Source organism: Hoplias malabaricus, chromosome 2 (assembly GCF_029633855.1).
Source record: "Hoplias malabaricus isolate fHopMal1 chromosome 2, fHopMal1.hap1, whole genome shotgun sequence".
In the NCBI taxonomy this organism is placed as follows: Eukaryota; Metazoa; Chordata; class Actinopteri; order Characiformes; family Erythrinidae; genus Hoplias; species Hoplias malabaricus.
Genome location: NC_089801.1, coordinates 84,288,337 through 84,303,944, shown reverse-complemented (window position 1 = coordinate 84,303,944; position 15,608 = coordinate 84,288,337). Strand labels below are relative to the sequence as shown.

At 42.0% G+C, this 15,608-nt stretch overlaps 2 protein-coding genes across 2 annotated transcripts in view; both read left to right on the top strand.

Annotated features, from left to right (window-relative positions):
- LOC136678864 (C-type mannose receptor 2-like) overlaps positions 1-6,141 on the top strand; it is a 28,225-nt gene extending 22,084 nt beyond the window's left edge. The window contains exons 3-6 of the mRNA XM_066657035.1: positions 60-717; positions 4,701-4,800; positions 5,308-5,658; positions 5,780-6,141. Of these exons, the coding sequence (XP_066513132.1) occupies positions 60-717; positions 4,701-4,800; positions 5,308-5,658; positions 5,780-6,141 (1,471 nt within the window). The remainder of the gene's footprint in view (positions 1-59; positions 718-4,700; positions 4,801-5,307; positions 5,659-5,779) is intronic.
- Positions 6,142-8,022: 1,881 nt separating this feature from the next.
- On the top strand, positions 8,023-14,550 carry LOC136678855 (macrophage mannose receptor 1-like). The gene is made up of 7 exons (XM_066657024.1): positions 8,023-8,152; positions 8,301-8,725; positions 11,200-11,413; positions 11,859-11,900; positions 13,241-13,630; positions 13,724-14,065; positions 14,189-14,550. The coding sequence occupies exons 1-7, from the start codon at positions 8,023-8,025 to the stop codon at positions 14,548-14,550; spliced, it is 1,905 nt and encodes a 634-aa protein (XP_066513121.1).
- Positions 14,551-15,608: the final 1,058 nt, after the last annotated feature.

Here is a 15,608-nt window from a genome sequence, read left to right as displayed (position 1 = left end):
CAATTAATAACTCCTTCTCTCCTGATTATGGCGACCGCGGAGGAGCGATCTCTTTCCAGGCTCAGCACGGAGCTCGAGCAGTTGGGCCGCCGAATTCAGCGTCTCCTGGAGAAGCAGACGGAGCTCCAGCGGGAGAAGACGAGGCTCGAGGCCGCCCGCGATGCCTCCTACGCGGCCGTTGGCACGCCAGCTCCTCCGTCGCGACGGCTCCCCGGGACGCCCATCTTCACTCCAGCCCCGAGCTGGGAGCGTCAGCGTGGGCGTGGGAAGCCGAGGTCGTCTCCCCCTCTACCGCAGCCAGTCTTCACCTCTACTAACCGGTTTGAGGTGCTCAGCTCCTGGCCCTCAATTGCACCGAAAACTAAACAGGGCGGTACTCTTATCATCGGCGACTCTATAGTTAGACATTTAAGAGTCTCAGGCACAAAGAGTAAAGCTACTGTGTCCTGTCTTCCAGGTGCTCGTGTCCTGGATGTTGCCAGGCGACTTCCCTCGGCGCTGCGGCAGCGTGAGGATCTCGGCACCGTCGTTCTCCACGTGGGGACGAACGACACTTCCGCCCGCCGCAGCGAGGTCCTGAAGGAGCACTACCGTTCGCTTCTGGATACCGCTCGGAAGAAGACGGACGCCAGGATCGTCGTCTCCGGCCCCCTACCCACCTACAGACGAGGATGTGAGGCGTACAGCAGGCTCTTCGCACTCCACTCCTGGCTCCGGGTTTGGTGTGGCACTGTCGGCGTGGACTACGTCGACCACTGGGAGTGTTTTCGGGAACGTCCTGCCCTCTACCGCCGGGATGGGCTTCACCCTAGTCGTCTAGGTTCTGCAGTTCTCTCTGGGAACATCGAGGATGTTCTTCGCCAGGCTTGACTAACCCCACCCACCAGCACAAACCAGGCAAGTAGATTACACAGCGAACAGGTAAGTGATTTTAAGGATACACTTACAGATAATGGCCATTTGTTTGCCCATAGTAAGGGAATATGTACAAAGCTTGCTTTAAGAAATATAAAAATTTGTTACAGTATCAAGACTGTGTCTGTCCCCCGAATCAAACTTAAACCCAGAAAATATCAAACAGCGTGCCCCAATAACCTAATCACTATTAAACCATCAGAAACAGAGGGTAGTATCATCCCCACAGACCTAAAGTTTGGCCTACTCAATATAAGAGCACTTAACTCTAAAGCAGTCATTATACATGAAATAATAATGGATCAGAAACTTGATGTTTTATGCCTTAGTGAAACTTGGGTCAGAAATGATGATTATTTAGCACTAAATCAAGCCACTCCTACAGGCTATAAATATGTACACAGCCCCAGACTGACAGGCAAAGGCGGTGGATTATGTATAATTTACAAAAATAATTTAATTATTAACCAAAAACATGGTTACAACTGTACTTCCTTCGAAATCATGTACATTAACATACTTAACCCCGCCACAAATAAGAACACTATCTCCTTATTAAACATTTATAGACCACCAGGGCCCTATTCAGAATTTATAAAAGAATTTGGTGAACTAGCTGCTAATTTAGCAGTGTCATGTGATAAGTTAATAATTGTAGGAGACTTTAACATTCATTTTGAGAAAAGTGATGATCCCCTAAAAAAGGCGTTCACATCAATCATAGATTCTGTTGGGTTCACACAAAATGTATCAGGTCCTACTCATTATTGTAATCACACACTAGACTTGGTTTTGTCCCTGGGCACGAACATAAAAAACCTAAATATTCTCCCTCAGTCTTCCACAGTCTCAGACCACTACCTAATTTCATATGAACTGAGTTTAGATATTAAAAAATGTACATGCCCACATTATTATCTAAAGCGCTCACTAACCCCATCTACAGCCCCTAAATTTACTGAAAACATCACTGATTTATTGACCTCAGTCAGTAGTCCAGCAGACCCACTGGAGCTGGATAGACTAACGGACTACTTAGATAACACTCTTCGATCAACTTTAGATAGTGTAGCACCGCTGAAGCGTAAAAAGCTACAACAGAAAAAACTCGCTCCCTGGTATAATGAAGAAACACTCACCTTAAAACAAACCGTAAGGAAATTAGAGCGGAAATGGCGGTCGACTAAACTGGAAGTATTTCACTGTGCCTGGAAAGACAGCCTTATCCAATATAGAAAGGCACTCGTCAGTGCACGTTCAGCACATCTGTCCTCACTGATTGAAAATAATAAACACAATCCTAGAGTACTCTTTAATGTAATCTCTAAACTTACAAACAATCGGACAGCTACTGATCCACAGATCCCAGCCATTCACACCAGCAATGCTTTTATGGACTTTTTTAACAATAAGATTGAAAATATTAGACAAACAATAAATACCATATTACTAAATCCAGCCTGTCTGTCATCTGGTGTGGATGATATAGAACAAAACATAGAAGAAAGACTAGAGGACTTTGACCCACTACCACAGCTAGAACTGGAGAAAATCATCTATTCGTCAAATTGTACGACCTGCACACTTGATGCAATACCAACAAAACTATTTAAAGAAGTATTACCAGTCATAATCAATCCCATTTTAACAATCATAAATTCATCCCTTAGACTAGGTCACATACCCAAAGCATTTAAACTAGCAGTTATTAAGCCCCTAATCAAAAAACCGAATCTTGATCCTAGTGTACTATCCAATTACAGACCCATCTCTAACCTTCCCTTCATATCTAAGATCTTAGAAAAAGTTGTGGCCCAACAACTTAGGTCATACTTGCATAAGAATAACATATATGAAAAATTTCAATCTGGTTTTAGGCCACACCATAGCACCGAAACAGCTTTAGTTAAGATAACAAACGACCTTCTTCTCGCCTCTGATCGAGGCTGCGTATCCATGCTAGTTCTACTAGACCTCAGTGCAGCTTTCGATACAATTGATCATACTATTCTGCTAGAAAGATTAAAAAACATGGTTGGAATAACAGGAACAGCCCTATCATGGTTTAAGTCTTACCTCACAGATCGCTATCAGTTTGTAAACGTAAATAATGTTTCTTCTACTCATACAAAAATGAGATTTGGAGTTCCCCAAGGCTCCATTTTAGGACCTTTACTATTCATATTATACATGCTGCCACTGGGCAGAGTTATTAGCAGGCATGGCATTACCTTCCACAGTTATGCAGATGACACACAGTTATACATATCAGCCAAACCAGATGACAAACCTACACTAAAGAAAATGGAGGACTGTGTTAAAGAAGTGAAGCATTGGATGTCATACAATTTCCTTCTGCTAAACAGCGACAAAACCGAGGTTCTCCTTCTAGGTCCAAAACCTGCTATAAATAAGGTATCAGATTTAATACATAATTTTGACTTCCCTGTTCTCCCGAGCTCATCAGCTAAAAATCTGGGTGTTATAATTGATTCAGATCTATCATTTGATCAGCATACAGGTAACATTACAAGAATAGCTTTCCTACATCTTCGGAACCTCGCTAAGTTAAGAAATTCCTTATCCCTCCCAGATGCGGAAAAATTAATTCACGCTTTTATTACATCAAGATTAGATTATTGCAATGCACTTTTATCAGGATGCTCCAGCAGAAACCTGAGTAAACTCCAGTTAATTCAAAATGCTGCAGCCAGGGTCCTCACTAAGACTAGAAAATTTGATCATATCAGTCCAGTCTTATCGGCCCTTCACTGGCTTCCAGTTAAATTCCGTATTGATTACAAAATTCTTTTACTCACGTATAAATCCTTACATGGTCTCGCCCCTGAATACCTGCGAGACCTCATCACACACTATGAACCACCAAGATTACTCAGATCTCAGGGCGCCGGCCTCTTACTAGTACCCAGAATTCATAAGACTTCAGCGGGGGGGAAAGCCTTCTCCTACAAAGCCCCTCAGCTCTGGAACAATCTTCCAGCTAGTGTTCGGGACGCAGACACAGTCACTATGTTTAAGTCTAGGCTCAAAACACACTTGTTCAGTTTAGCCTTTGGCAACTAACCTCTGTCTAGTTTAAGGTTGTCGTTTCAGGAACTCATGGACATGGAGAATCAGGGTAAACCTGGATGATGTGCTCACAATTTCTCTTGCTTGGAACGAAAGGATGTCTTTGCCTGAGCTCCTTCTGGTTTCCCTACTCCCAGTCTGTTACAGTCTGATCCGTCACTACACTAAAATATTCACATGCTCTTATTCTCTGCTGCACTCAACTAAACTAACTGCTTCCCTTTTACTGTTTTACTGTTTTTTTCTGAGAGAATGGTGGCCCACTGATGGAAGACTGTTTGCTGGATTCTCCTGCAGACCAGACCAGCTGCTCACCTTATTATTATTATTATTATTATTATTATTATTATTATTATGTAGCATAATGACACTTCATTGGTGATCATTTAAAATTCAATCTATAGTTTGATCAGAGGAGGATGGGTCCCCTTTGTGAGTCTTGGTTCCTCCCAAGGTTTCTTCCTCCAGCCTCGAGGGAGTTTTTCCTTGCCACTGTCGCCTTCGGCTTGCTTGCATTGGGCTTTTATTTAAATGTTCTGTTTTGAAACTGTGAAGCTGCTTTGTGACAACGTCAGTTGTAAAAAGCGCTATACAAATAAATTTGATTTGATTTGATGATACAGAAAGTAACATCAATACATAGGTTTAATACACAAATAATCAGAGTTTGATTATTTTCCGCTATTGTTTTCCAGCGACTCCGAGCGAGGCGTAGTTTCGCCAGTGTCCATTTGGTGTCGCTGTTGATTCGTGCTTCGGCTGGTGATTCACGGGAGTTCACTCGAGGTCACTTTGGTTTGAACATTTGTTGACCCTGTTTAGTGGGCTCGAGATAAGGAGCCGACATTTAGGTGCCATTGTCATAAATGGCCGTAAAGGCTCTCTTCTTTGTTTGAGGTTCCTGCCTCTTAAGAGTATTATAAAATAGTTATCTCGACAGTTCCTGTTAGTTAAAAGAGAGACGGGGTTGTTGGGGCCATGTGTTACTTTAAAGGGTTCTTTGATGCTCTTAGCTTATGAGTGTGCGTGTGTGTGGGGCTTTGCACTCCCGCGGGCGCAGACAGTCCTCTGGAATGTGACTTGGTCGCAGAGGAAAGGTTCTATTCAGACTGGAGAAGTTTTAATTCAAAACTTTTCATTTCTTCATTTCAATCTGTCCAAATCTGTCTTTGGTATTCATATTTGTCCATACTCCACTACATTATGACGGTAAGAACTCCCAGATTCAGAGTAATGTAAAAAATTATCTATTCATGAAATGGATCTGGAAAATGTTAAATTCTGACTGAATTAATGTTTCAGAAAAGAACAGCACTGACAGATATATATTTATGAATGAGGCAAAGACCTGGCCTGATGCTCGGAGCTACTGCAGAGAACACTACACAGATCTGGTCACTGTGAGGAACCAGACAGAGAACCAAGAGATCTGGAATTTATCAGTGTCATCTCGAAACAATGATAATTTCTGGATCGGTCTGTTCTATGACTCCTGGCAATGGTCAGATCAGAGTAACTCCTCATTCCGATACTGGAGGTCTGGACCAGATTATTATGGTAAAAACAGACAGCAGCAGTGTGCCGTAGTGACTGAGGATGGTCAGTGGACTAATCTGACCTGTGACAACAAGCTCTCTTTCGTCTGTCGAGAGAGTGAGTCATGATTCACTGATTCAACAATGAGCTGATTAATTATAAAATACACTTAATTAACAATTTAACACATTAATTGCTGTCTGTTGTTTCTCACTGACCTCTGTCCTGTTATCTCCAGATAAACTGGTGTTGGTGAATCAGGCTCTGACCTGGTGGGAAGCTCTGAGATACTGCAGGGAGAACTATAGGGACCTGGTCTCAGTTCACTCTGAGGAGGTCCAGTCCTTGGTGAAGGAGGTGGCTCAGAAAGCCTCCACTGATCACGTTTGGCTGGGGCTACGTCACACCTGCAGACAGGGCTTCTGGTTCTGGGTCAGTGGGTTCTCCATCTGCTACCAGAACTGGGCTCCAGGAAATGGGACCGGGGCAGAAGACTGTGGTTCTGGAGAGAGATCTGGAGCAGTGGAATTGAGTGGAGGGCAGCAGTGGGTCAGTCAGCCTGAGACCCAGACACTCAACTTCATCTGCACCAACTACTGAGGTCAGTTACTGTGTGGTTGGTGATGGAGGTTCTTGTAGATCCAACTCGAAATGCTGATGGTCGTCTTCTTTCTGTTCAGGCTGAACTCAGGAGCAGTGGTCAGTATCAGCGGATCTACACTTCCGTTTTCTTGGGTATAATTTCCTTTATGGTGGAATTGTGTATATTTTAATCCGAATTTATTCCTTTCTTCTATTTCTATAGTGCACTCATTGCCAGAAAGATAGTAGCCCCCAGAATGAAATGTCAGATTGCAAAGATATTCGGCAGGAAGACAAAGGTTACCAGGAACATCAACACTTAAAAAAATTTAGACGGATATGGGTAATATTTACTGAGCTACACCTACAGAACTAGTGCCTGTTAGTACGCAATTGGTCTTGGCATGGATTAGTAGAGGCTCTTACGATGTCCTGTGATAATCCATCCCATGCAGCTTGAATATTCTCACACAATTTCTGCAGAATTTGCAGTAGAGGTGGAGTGTTAATAGTGCATCCAAAATCATCTCACACATATTTGATTGGGGACAGGTCCAGTGATGAGGCTGGCCTTGGCATAGTACCTGTGTCTTCAAGGCAAGCTCTAGTTTGTTGTCATAACGGCCTGCATCATGCAGTCGTCTGCCAGTGGTCCTGCACTAATTATACGACTCACAGTGGGCTTCACTGCTTGCTGAATGTCTGCCATCGAGGCTGTTAGGCAAATCTGAACAATCCATCAGTTCTCCCTCACCTTGGTTTGTGTAGGTCTCTCAGATTCTTCCTATCACAAGTGTGTGCCGTTTTCTATCCACTGCTGCCTACAGTGGGTTATGGTAATATCTGCAAGCATACATAGATCAACCTGTTTCCCAGAGCCCTATGATTTAACTCCTGTTGAACTCTTCCAGCTGCTCGAATTGTACGCTTCTCAGAGGCTTGTACGCCTGTGAATTGTATGCTTCTCAAATTCGTACGCTTCTCAGAGGCAGACTTCTTTTGCAAAGTTTGAGACCAACTGTACCGCACAAGTCTCAATAGAAATCGCAACAATGGCATGACCTCATACAGTTAGTCAGGAACAGGGATGTCACATGTACGGCAGCACGACAAGAAACCTGAATCAAACCTGCGCCATTCTCAGGTCTAAGGATGTCAAACCTACTCACCAAGTCTCATTCCTGTCGGTTGATTTCTTCTGGGTCCAACTATTTTTTTGTCGAAGGGTGGAACACCTCTTGGTTGGTTTCTCTGGTTTTTCTTGTGATTTATAGGTGATTAAAATGGTGTACCTCTTTGATTTCTGCATCTTAAGTTCAGTCGAGTGACGTAAGCTCTACACACCAATGTGCATTTTTCAAACACTCAGAGAGGGTGGGACCCACTTAACTGATAACTATTTCATAATACATTGATAACAATTTTATATCACATTTATAACATATATAAAATTTTTTGCTAATTTTACTTTGTCTTTTATATAATCAGTCACATTAATCATCATAAAAATGCTCTTGTGTGAAAATGTCTTTAAATAAATCAGTAAAGGACCATAACGACTCATGAGATTTATTTTAATTTTGTTTAAATTGTAGTCAATGTTTTCTGGGCTGTAATAATTAAAATTAATTTTATGTTGTTTATAAGTGAATTTATCAATGACTGAAAGTCAATGACGTTGCCTTTAAGTGTGGCCATGTGAGTTGCTCCTATCCCCGGGTGCCTCTCTGTGAAATTCCAATTCAGTGTACGACCCACATACTGTTTCTCCTCCGATGACACCGGACGTGGAGACTCACACAGACTATGGGAACCAGGCTCTGTCTGGAGACAACAGGTAGAAACCAAAGGGCAGCCAACTGTGAGCATGTTAAACTTCGGCTTCTACTTACCGTCATCATGGGTCGTTGGCACTCCAGCTCCTCCATCGTGGCGGCTCTCCGGGATGGCCATCTTTACTCCAGCTCCGAGCTGGGAGCATCAGCATGGGCGTGGGAAGCCGAGGTCGTCTCCCCCTCTACCGCAGCCAGTCTTCATCTCTACCAACCGGTTTGAGGTGCTCAGCTCTTGACTCTCACCTGCACCGGCACCGAGAGTTAAACAGGGCGGTGTTCTTATAGTCAGACATTTAAGAGTCTCAGGCACTAAAAGTAATGCCACTGTGTCCTGTCTTCCAGGTGCTCGTGTCCTGGATGTTGCCAGGCGACTATCCTCTGCGCTGCGGCAGCGTGAGGATCTTGGCACCGTCGTTCTCCACATGGGGACGAACGACACTTCCGCCCGCTGCAGCGAGGTCCTGAAGGAGCACTACCATTTGCTTCTGGATACCGCTCAGAAGAAGACGGACACCAGAATCGTCGTCTCCGGCCCCCTACCCACCTACAGACGAGGATGTGAGGTGTATATCAGGCTCTTCGCACTCCACTCCTGGCTCCGGGTTTGGTGTTTTCAGGAACGTCCTGCCCTCTACCACCGGGATAGGCTTTACCCTAGTCATCTAGGTTCTGCAGTTCTCTCTGGGAACATTGAGGGTGTTCTACGCCAGGCTTGGCTAATCGCACCCACCAGCACAAACCATGCAAGTAGATTACACAACGAACAGGTAAGTGATTTTAAGGATACACTAACAGATAATAGCCATTTGTTTGCCCATAGTAAGGATGTATCTACAAAGCTTGCTCTAAGAAATATAAACATTTGTTACAGTATCAAGACTGTGTCTGTCCCCCGAATCAAACTTAAACCCAGAAAATATCAAACAGCGTGCCCCAATAACCTAATCACTATTAAACCATCAGAAACAGAGCGTAGTATCTTCCCCTCAGACCTAAAGTTTGGCCTACTCAATATAAGAGCACGTAACTCTAAAGCAGTCATTATACATGAAATAATAATGGATCAGAAATTTGATGTTTTATGTGAAAATTGGGTCAGAAATGATGAATATTTAGCACTAAATCAAGCCACTCCTACAGGCTATAAATATGTACACAGCCCCTGACTGACTGGCAAAGGGAGTGGATTATGTATAATTTACAAAAATAATTTAATTATTAACCAAAAACATGGTTACAACTTTACTTCCTTCGAAATTATGTACATTAACATAATTAACCCCGCCACAAATAAGAACACAATCTCCTTATTAAACATTTATAGACCACCAGGGCCCTATTCAGAATTTATAAAAGAATTTGGTGAACTAGCTGCTAATTTAGCAGTGTCATGTGATAAGTTAATAATTGTAGGAGACTTTAACATTCATTTTGAGAAAAGTGATGATCCCCTAAAAAAGACATTCACATCAATCATAGATTATGTTGGTTTCACACAAAATGTATCAGGTCCTACTCATTATTGTAATCACACACTAGACTTGGTTTTGACCCTGGGCACGAACATAAAAAACCTAAATATTCTCCCTCAGTCTTCCACAGTCTCAGACCACTACCTAATTTCATATGAACTGAGTTTAGATATTAAAAAATGTACATGCCCACATTATTATTTAAAGTGCTCACTAACCCCATCTACAGCCCCTAAATTTACTGAAAACATCACTGATTTATTGACCTCAGTCAGTAGTCCAGCAGACCCTCTGGAGCTGGACAGACTAACGGACTACTTAGATAACACTCTTCGATCAACTTTAGATAGTGTAGCACCACTTAAGCATAAGAGCTACGACAGAAAAAAACTTGCTCCCTGATATAATGAAGAAACACTCACCTTAAAACAAACCGTAAGGAAATTAGAGCGGAAATGGCGGTCGACTAAACTGGAAGTATTTCACTGTGCCTGGAAAGACAGCCTTATCGAATATAGAAGGGCACTCGTCAATGCACGTTCAGCACATCTGTCCTCACTGATTGAAAATAATAAACACAATCCTAGAGCACTCTTTAATGTAATCTCTAAACTTACAAACAATCGGGCAGCTACTGATCCACAGATCCCAGCCATTCACACCAGCAATGCTTTTATGGACTTTTTTAACAATAAGATTGAAAATATTAGACAAACAATAAATACCATATTACTAAATCCAACCTGTCTGTCATCTGGTGTGGATGATATAGAACAAAACATAGAAGAAAGACTAGAGGACTTTGACCCACTACCACAGCTAGAACTGGAGAAAATCATCTACTCGTCAAATTGTACGACCTGCACACGTGATGCAATACCAACAAAACTATTTAAAGAAGTATTACCAGTCATAACCAATCCCCTTTTAACAATCATAAATTCGTCCCTTAGACTGGATCACATACCCAAAGCATTTAAACTAGCAGTTATTAGTCCCCTGGTCAAGAAACCGAAGACAGTGTGTGAGTTGGTGGCCTCCAGATCCTCATGTGGACATGCACTGAACAAGGGATTTGTTTATTTGTTTTATTAAAATTTGAACCAGAGAGTAACACATGCAAAACAATCACACTCTCCTCAGAGCTTCCAGATCACAGTATTGCATTGTATAAGAGAAGCCAAACCTGTTTTACAGCTGAGATACAAAGACTTATCTGAATCTGAATTAAGAAAATTGTCAGTGGTCTTGTTTCACAGCGTGTGGGTTGGTGGCCTCCAGATCCTCATATAAACGTGAACATGCACTGAACAAGGGATTTGTTCTTTTTTTTTTAAATAAAATTTTAACCAGACCCTCTTTGTTTTGACTGTGACTCACAGTAACACATGCAAAACAAGTGTGTTTTCCTCTGAACCTCCAGATCACAGTATTGCATTGTATAAGAGAAGCCAAACCTGTTTTACAGCTGAGATACAAAGACTTAGTGATGACAGAGAACTCTATTAGAGGTCTGATATTACCATAAATATTATATTTTAATATTATTAATAAACAACTGTTATATTTTTTCTGTTGAATCTATGATGATTTAGACTAGTTATTGGTATCTGAGGTTTCATCCGTGAGGGTGAACCCACCTCACCCTTTGCTCCAGAGAACACAGTTCCACTGTTCCTCAGGTAAATGCTGGGCTGGGTGCTGGTTGGACAGTGGTGTAGTGTCTGAATTCAGATCAGTGTCTACAAACATTTGGACACAGTGTGTAGCGTGAGGACAGGGACAGGCAGCTCATGCAAAGTGAGTTCTGTGGAAGAGGACTGTTGTTGTTGTTGACGTCATGGACGTGGAAGATGATGGAGATAAGAGGGTTTGGACAGAGAGACGTACTGAGAGGACAGAGAGAGACAGGGTCAGTCAGGACAGAGAAGCAGAGCGAGGAGGATGAGGAGAAACAAACTGGAGAAGAGCATCAGACCCCAGGTACGAGTCTCATTGTCTTGCTCAGTGTGTGTGTGTGTGTGTGTTGGTCGTTGATAGGAGAGATTAATAAGGTTTGGAAACTGCTTCCTTTTTGAAAAAGTAACATGTGGGAACAACTTAAAAATGTACGTAAATTACTTAAGAGGATGTGGGAAGGGTAAAATATGGTGTGGGAACTATTTAATAAGTTATGGGTACAGATTATTAATGCACATGAATGATTTAGTAATGTGTGGGAACAACTTATAATGTGGGAAGGACTAAATAATTGGGACACAAATAACAATGTAAGAATATGTGGGAACTATAAAGGCATTGTTAAGGCATGGAAACAAGGTGTGGCACCCTTTCAGAACAGGTTTAATTCAGGATCATGTTGATTGTTAATTATGCGCATGTCATTAGTTCAGTCGTTTATTAAATATGCCTCTGTCTTTTCTTTCAGAAATGGCTCAGCAGTGGGTGTCCATCATCTTTCTATACTCAGGTAAGTGTGTGTGTGTGTGTGTGTGTGTGTGTGTACCTTCTCTGGAGTCTCATTTGTGTGTAAATCTATCTCCATGAAGTAAAGTTATGGATGAAGGCAGTATGTCCAGAAGATTTTCCTTAGAGTGGCACTCTGAAATAAAGGAATATATATATTTTTACACTAGGTTTTTGCATATTCTGAGAAACCCATTTACCTTCCCCAGCGTCTCATCATCTCTGATGTAATGATGTAATGTAACTGGATCTAGGACTTAATGTAATTTTTAAGATCCAAGACCTATCTTTCAAAGTGAGATTTAAAAACCATGAGCTTGATTCAGAAGTTGTTCCTGTTGGTTTTGTGTGGTTATAAGTATATATTCTATAAAATGTTTAGAAAACAGCGCTTTATTTTGAGTTAAAAAGTCAAAACTAAGGACAAAATAAATGTCCCAGACATAAATTAGTGACCTTGCGTGTTTAAGGTGGTCCTAACTTCATGCTCCTGCAGATAGCACTGCTTAAGAAGGTGGGATTATAAATTCTGCGAGGTCTGCGATGGGAGTCCTAAATTAGGAAGAGGTGGTACAGTGCAGTGTACATGTTGGCTGATGTGTGGAAAATGGGTGGCAAAGCAGAAGATAATGATCGGTCAAAAGGGGTGACTGCATTTGGGCGTAGTGTGAAAGAAGTAACTGAATAAGGGTCGATCAGCAGAGGCAACAGTCCCAGTTTACAGGAAGATCTTCTCAGATTTATGGCTGAAACCTGAACCCAATGACAGGGACCAAACCGGCAAAGTCACAACGAGAATATTCCTTAGGGACTCAGAGACTGGTCAAAGAGAGGTCTTTTCTAACCAACTTGGGACCATGGAATGTTCATTACTTCCTGTCTCCTGAAACTCCTCTTATCCTCTTATCATCTGGCACATAAGACCATGCAGTGATTCAAATCAGAAGGTAAAGGGGCATTAAGTGGATGGTGCTTGTTAACTGGGTTGACCTCCTGTTTTAAAATTTGAGGTTCAGTGAGGACTTTGATTAAACCCCTCCCACTCCTTCATGCTGCTTCCCTTCAGCTATCAGATGTCAGCTTGCTCTTGTGCTTAGGATTGTTGTCTTGGCACAAATCCCAGTTCTTTAAAAGCACAGCAGAGTGGTGTAATCAAATTTGGTTTTAAAAGAAGAATGTGTCAGAATTCCAGTTTCATAATGGCTTTGTTTCCTCAAGCTCTCCGTATCTCATTTACATTTTTGTTTGAAGACGTGAAGCAGTTTAGTGACCAATATGCAAGTTCTGAAGAAGATAATGAATCTACATTCATTTGTAATAATAATAATTTTCATGTTTTCAAAGCTGTGTGTGGGGCATCTGCATACACTTCGTATCGGTACGTTTTTGTGAATGAGAGTAAAAACTGGACTGAAGCTCAGAGCTACTGCAGACAGAACTACACTGATCTGGCCACCGTCAACAACATGGAGGAGATGAAGAACCTGAACACGACTCTCAAAGATAAAACTACCAGCTCAGTGTGGATCGGTCTAAACAGAGGGAACACTGGGAGATGGCTGTGGTCTCTGGCTGATGGAGATTTGTACAGAGAGGGAGAGGAGTACAGGAACTGGGACAATGGACGACCAAACAACCATGAAGGGAAAGAGTACTGTGTCACAATGAGGAAAAATTCTGGAGAATGGAATGATGACAGATGTAATAATGATAACCATTTTGTGTGTTATGACGGTAAGAACTCCCAGATTCAGATTCATGTAAAAAATAATCTCTTCATGAAATTGATCTGGAAAATTCTAAATTCTGACTGAATCAATGTTTCAGAAAAAAACAGCACTCACAGATATATATTTATGAATGAGAAAAAGACCTGGCATGATGCTCAGAGCTACTGCAGAGAACACTACACAGATCTGGTCACTGTGAGGAACCAGACGGAGAACCAGGAGATCTGGGGTTTATCTCATAACAACGATGATGTCTGGATCGGTCTGTTCAACGACTCCTGGCAGTGGTCAGATCAGAGTAACTCCTCATTCAGATACTGGAGGTCTGGACCAGATTACTATGGTAAAAATGAACAGCAGCAGTGTGCCGTAGTGACCGGGGATGGTCAGTGGACTAATCTGACCTGTGACAACAAGCTCCCCTTTATCTGTCGAGAGAGTGAGTCATGATTCACTGATTCAACAATGAGATGATGAATTATAAAATACACTTAATTAACAATTTTAAACTCATTAAATGCTTTCTGTTGTTTCTCACTGACCTCTGTCCTGTTGTCTCCAGATAAACTGGTGTTGGTGAATCAGACTCTGACCTGGACAAATGCTCTGAGATACTGCAAGGAGAACCACACCGACTTAGTGTCAGTTCACTCTAAGGAGGTCCAGTCCTGGGTGATGGAGGTGGCTCAGAAAGCCTCCACTGGTCACGTTTGGCTGGGGCTACGTCACACCTCCATCTTCGGTGTCTGGTTCTGGATTAATGGAGAGTCCATCTGCTACCAGAACTGGGCTCCAGGGAATGGGACCGGGGGAGAAGACTGTGATTCTGTAGAGAGATGTGGAGCAGTGGAATCACGTGGAGGACAGCAGTGGGTCAGTCTTCCTGAGACCCAGCAGCTCAACTTCATCTGCACCAACTACTGAGGTCAGTCAGTCTTTGGTTGGTTGGTTTTTATTGGAAAGCTGCAGCACCATTGCTGACCCTCATTGTTCTCTTTCCTCTTTTCAGAAAGGAAGACTGAAGCCAGGTTGTGTTCCCTGTTCAGGAGCCAGAGTCAGAATATCCTCAGATTCACTGGTTTAGTTTGCTCTCCTGTTTAATTCATGGGTTTAATGGGTGGTGAAGTATATTTATATTTCCATTATAATCTCAGACTCAGTCGCTGTGTCAGCTTTTCTTCTTCCTGAACTTTATGTGGACATCAGTCATGAAACAAGCCGAACGAGTTTGTTGAACGGACACAGATTGATTTTAAAATAAGTTCCAATATTTCGTGATTTCAAAACTTTCATGATGAATAACAGAGTGTTCTCCTGCTCTAGACCCAGAGGTTTCTACATTTTAAACATGCACCACGCCCCTCAGTGTGTCTACTTTAATCCTGCACCTCCTCAGGCAGTGACACACTGTTTATATCACATTTATAACATATATAAGATTTTTTGCTATCTTTGCTTTGTCTTTTATATAATCAGTCACATTAATTATCATAAAAATGCTCATCTGTGAAAAAGTCTTTAAATAAATCAGTAAAGGACCATAACGACTCATGAGATTTATTTTCATTTTGCTTAAATTCTAGGAAATGTTTTCTGGGGTGTAATAATTAAAATTAATTTTATGTTGTTTATAAGTAAATTTATCAATGACTGAAAGTCAATGACGTTGCCTTTAGGTGTGGCCATTTGAGCTGCTCCTATCCCCGGGTGCCTCTCTTTGAAAGTCCTGTTCAGTGTACGACCCACATCCTGTTTCTACTCCAATGACACCGGACGTGGAGACTCGCACAGACCATGGGAACCAGGCTCTATCTGGAGACAGCAGGTAGAAACCAAAGAGCAGCCGACAGAGAGCATGTTAAATTTTTAATACTTTTAATACTTTGTATATACTTGAATATAACATAATGAGTATACTGATGTAATTACATCAATTATTCTAGTTACTAGAGATTGAGTAACATTCTAATAAATTTACACAG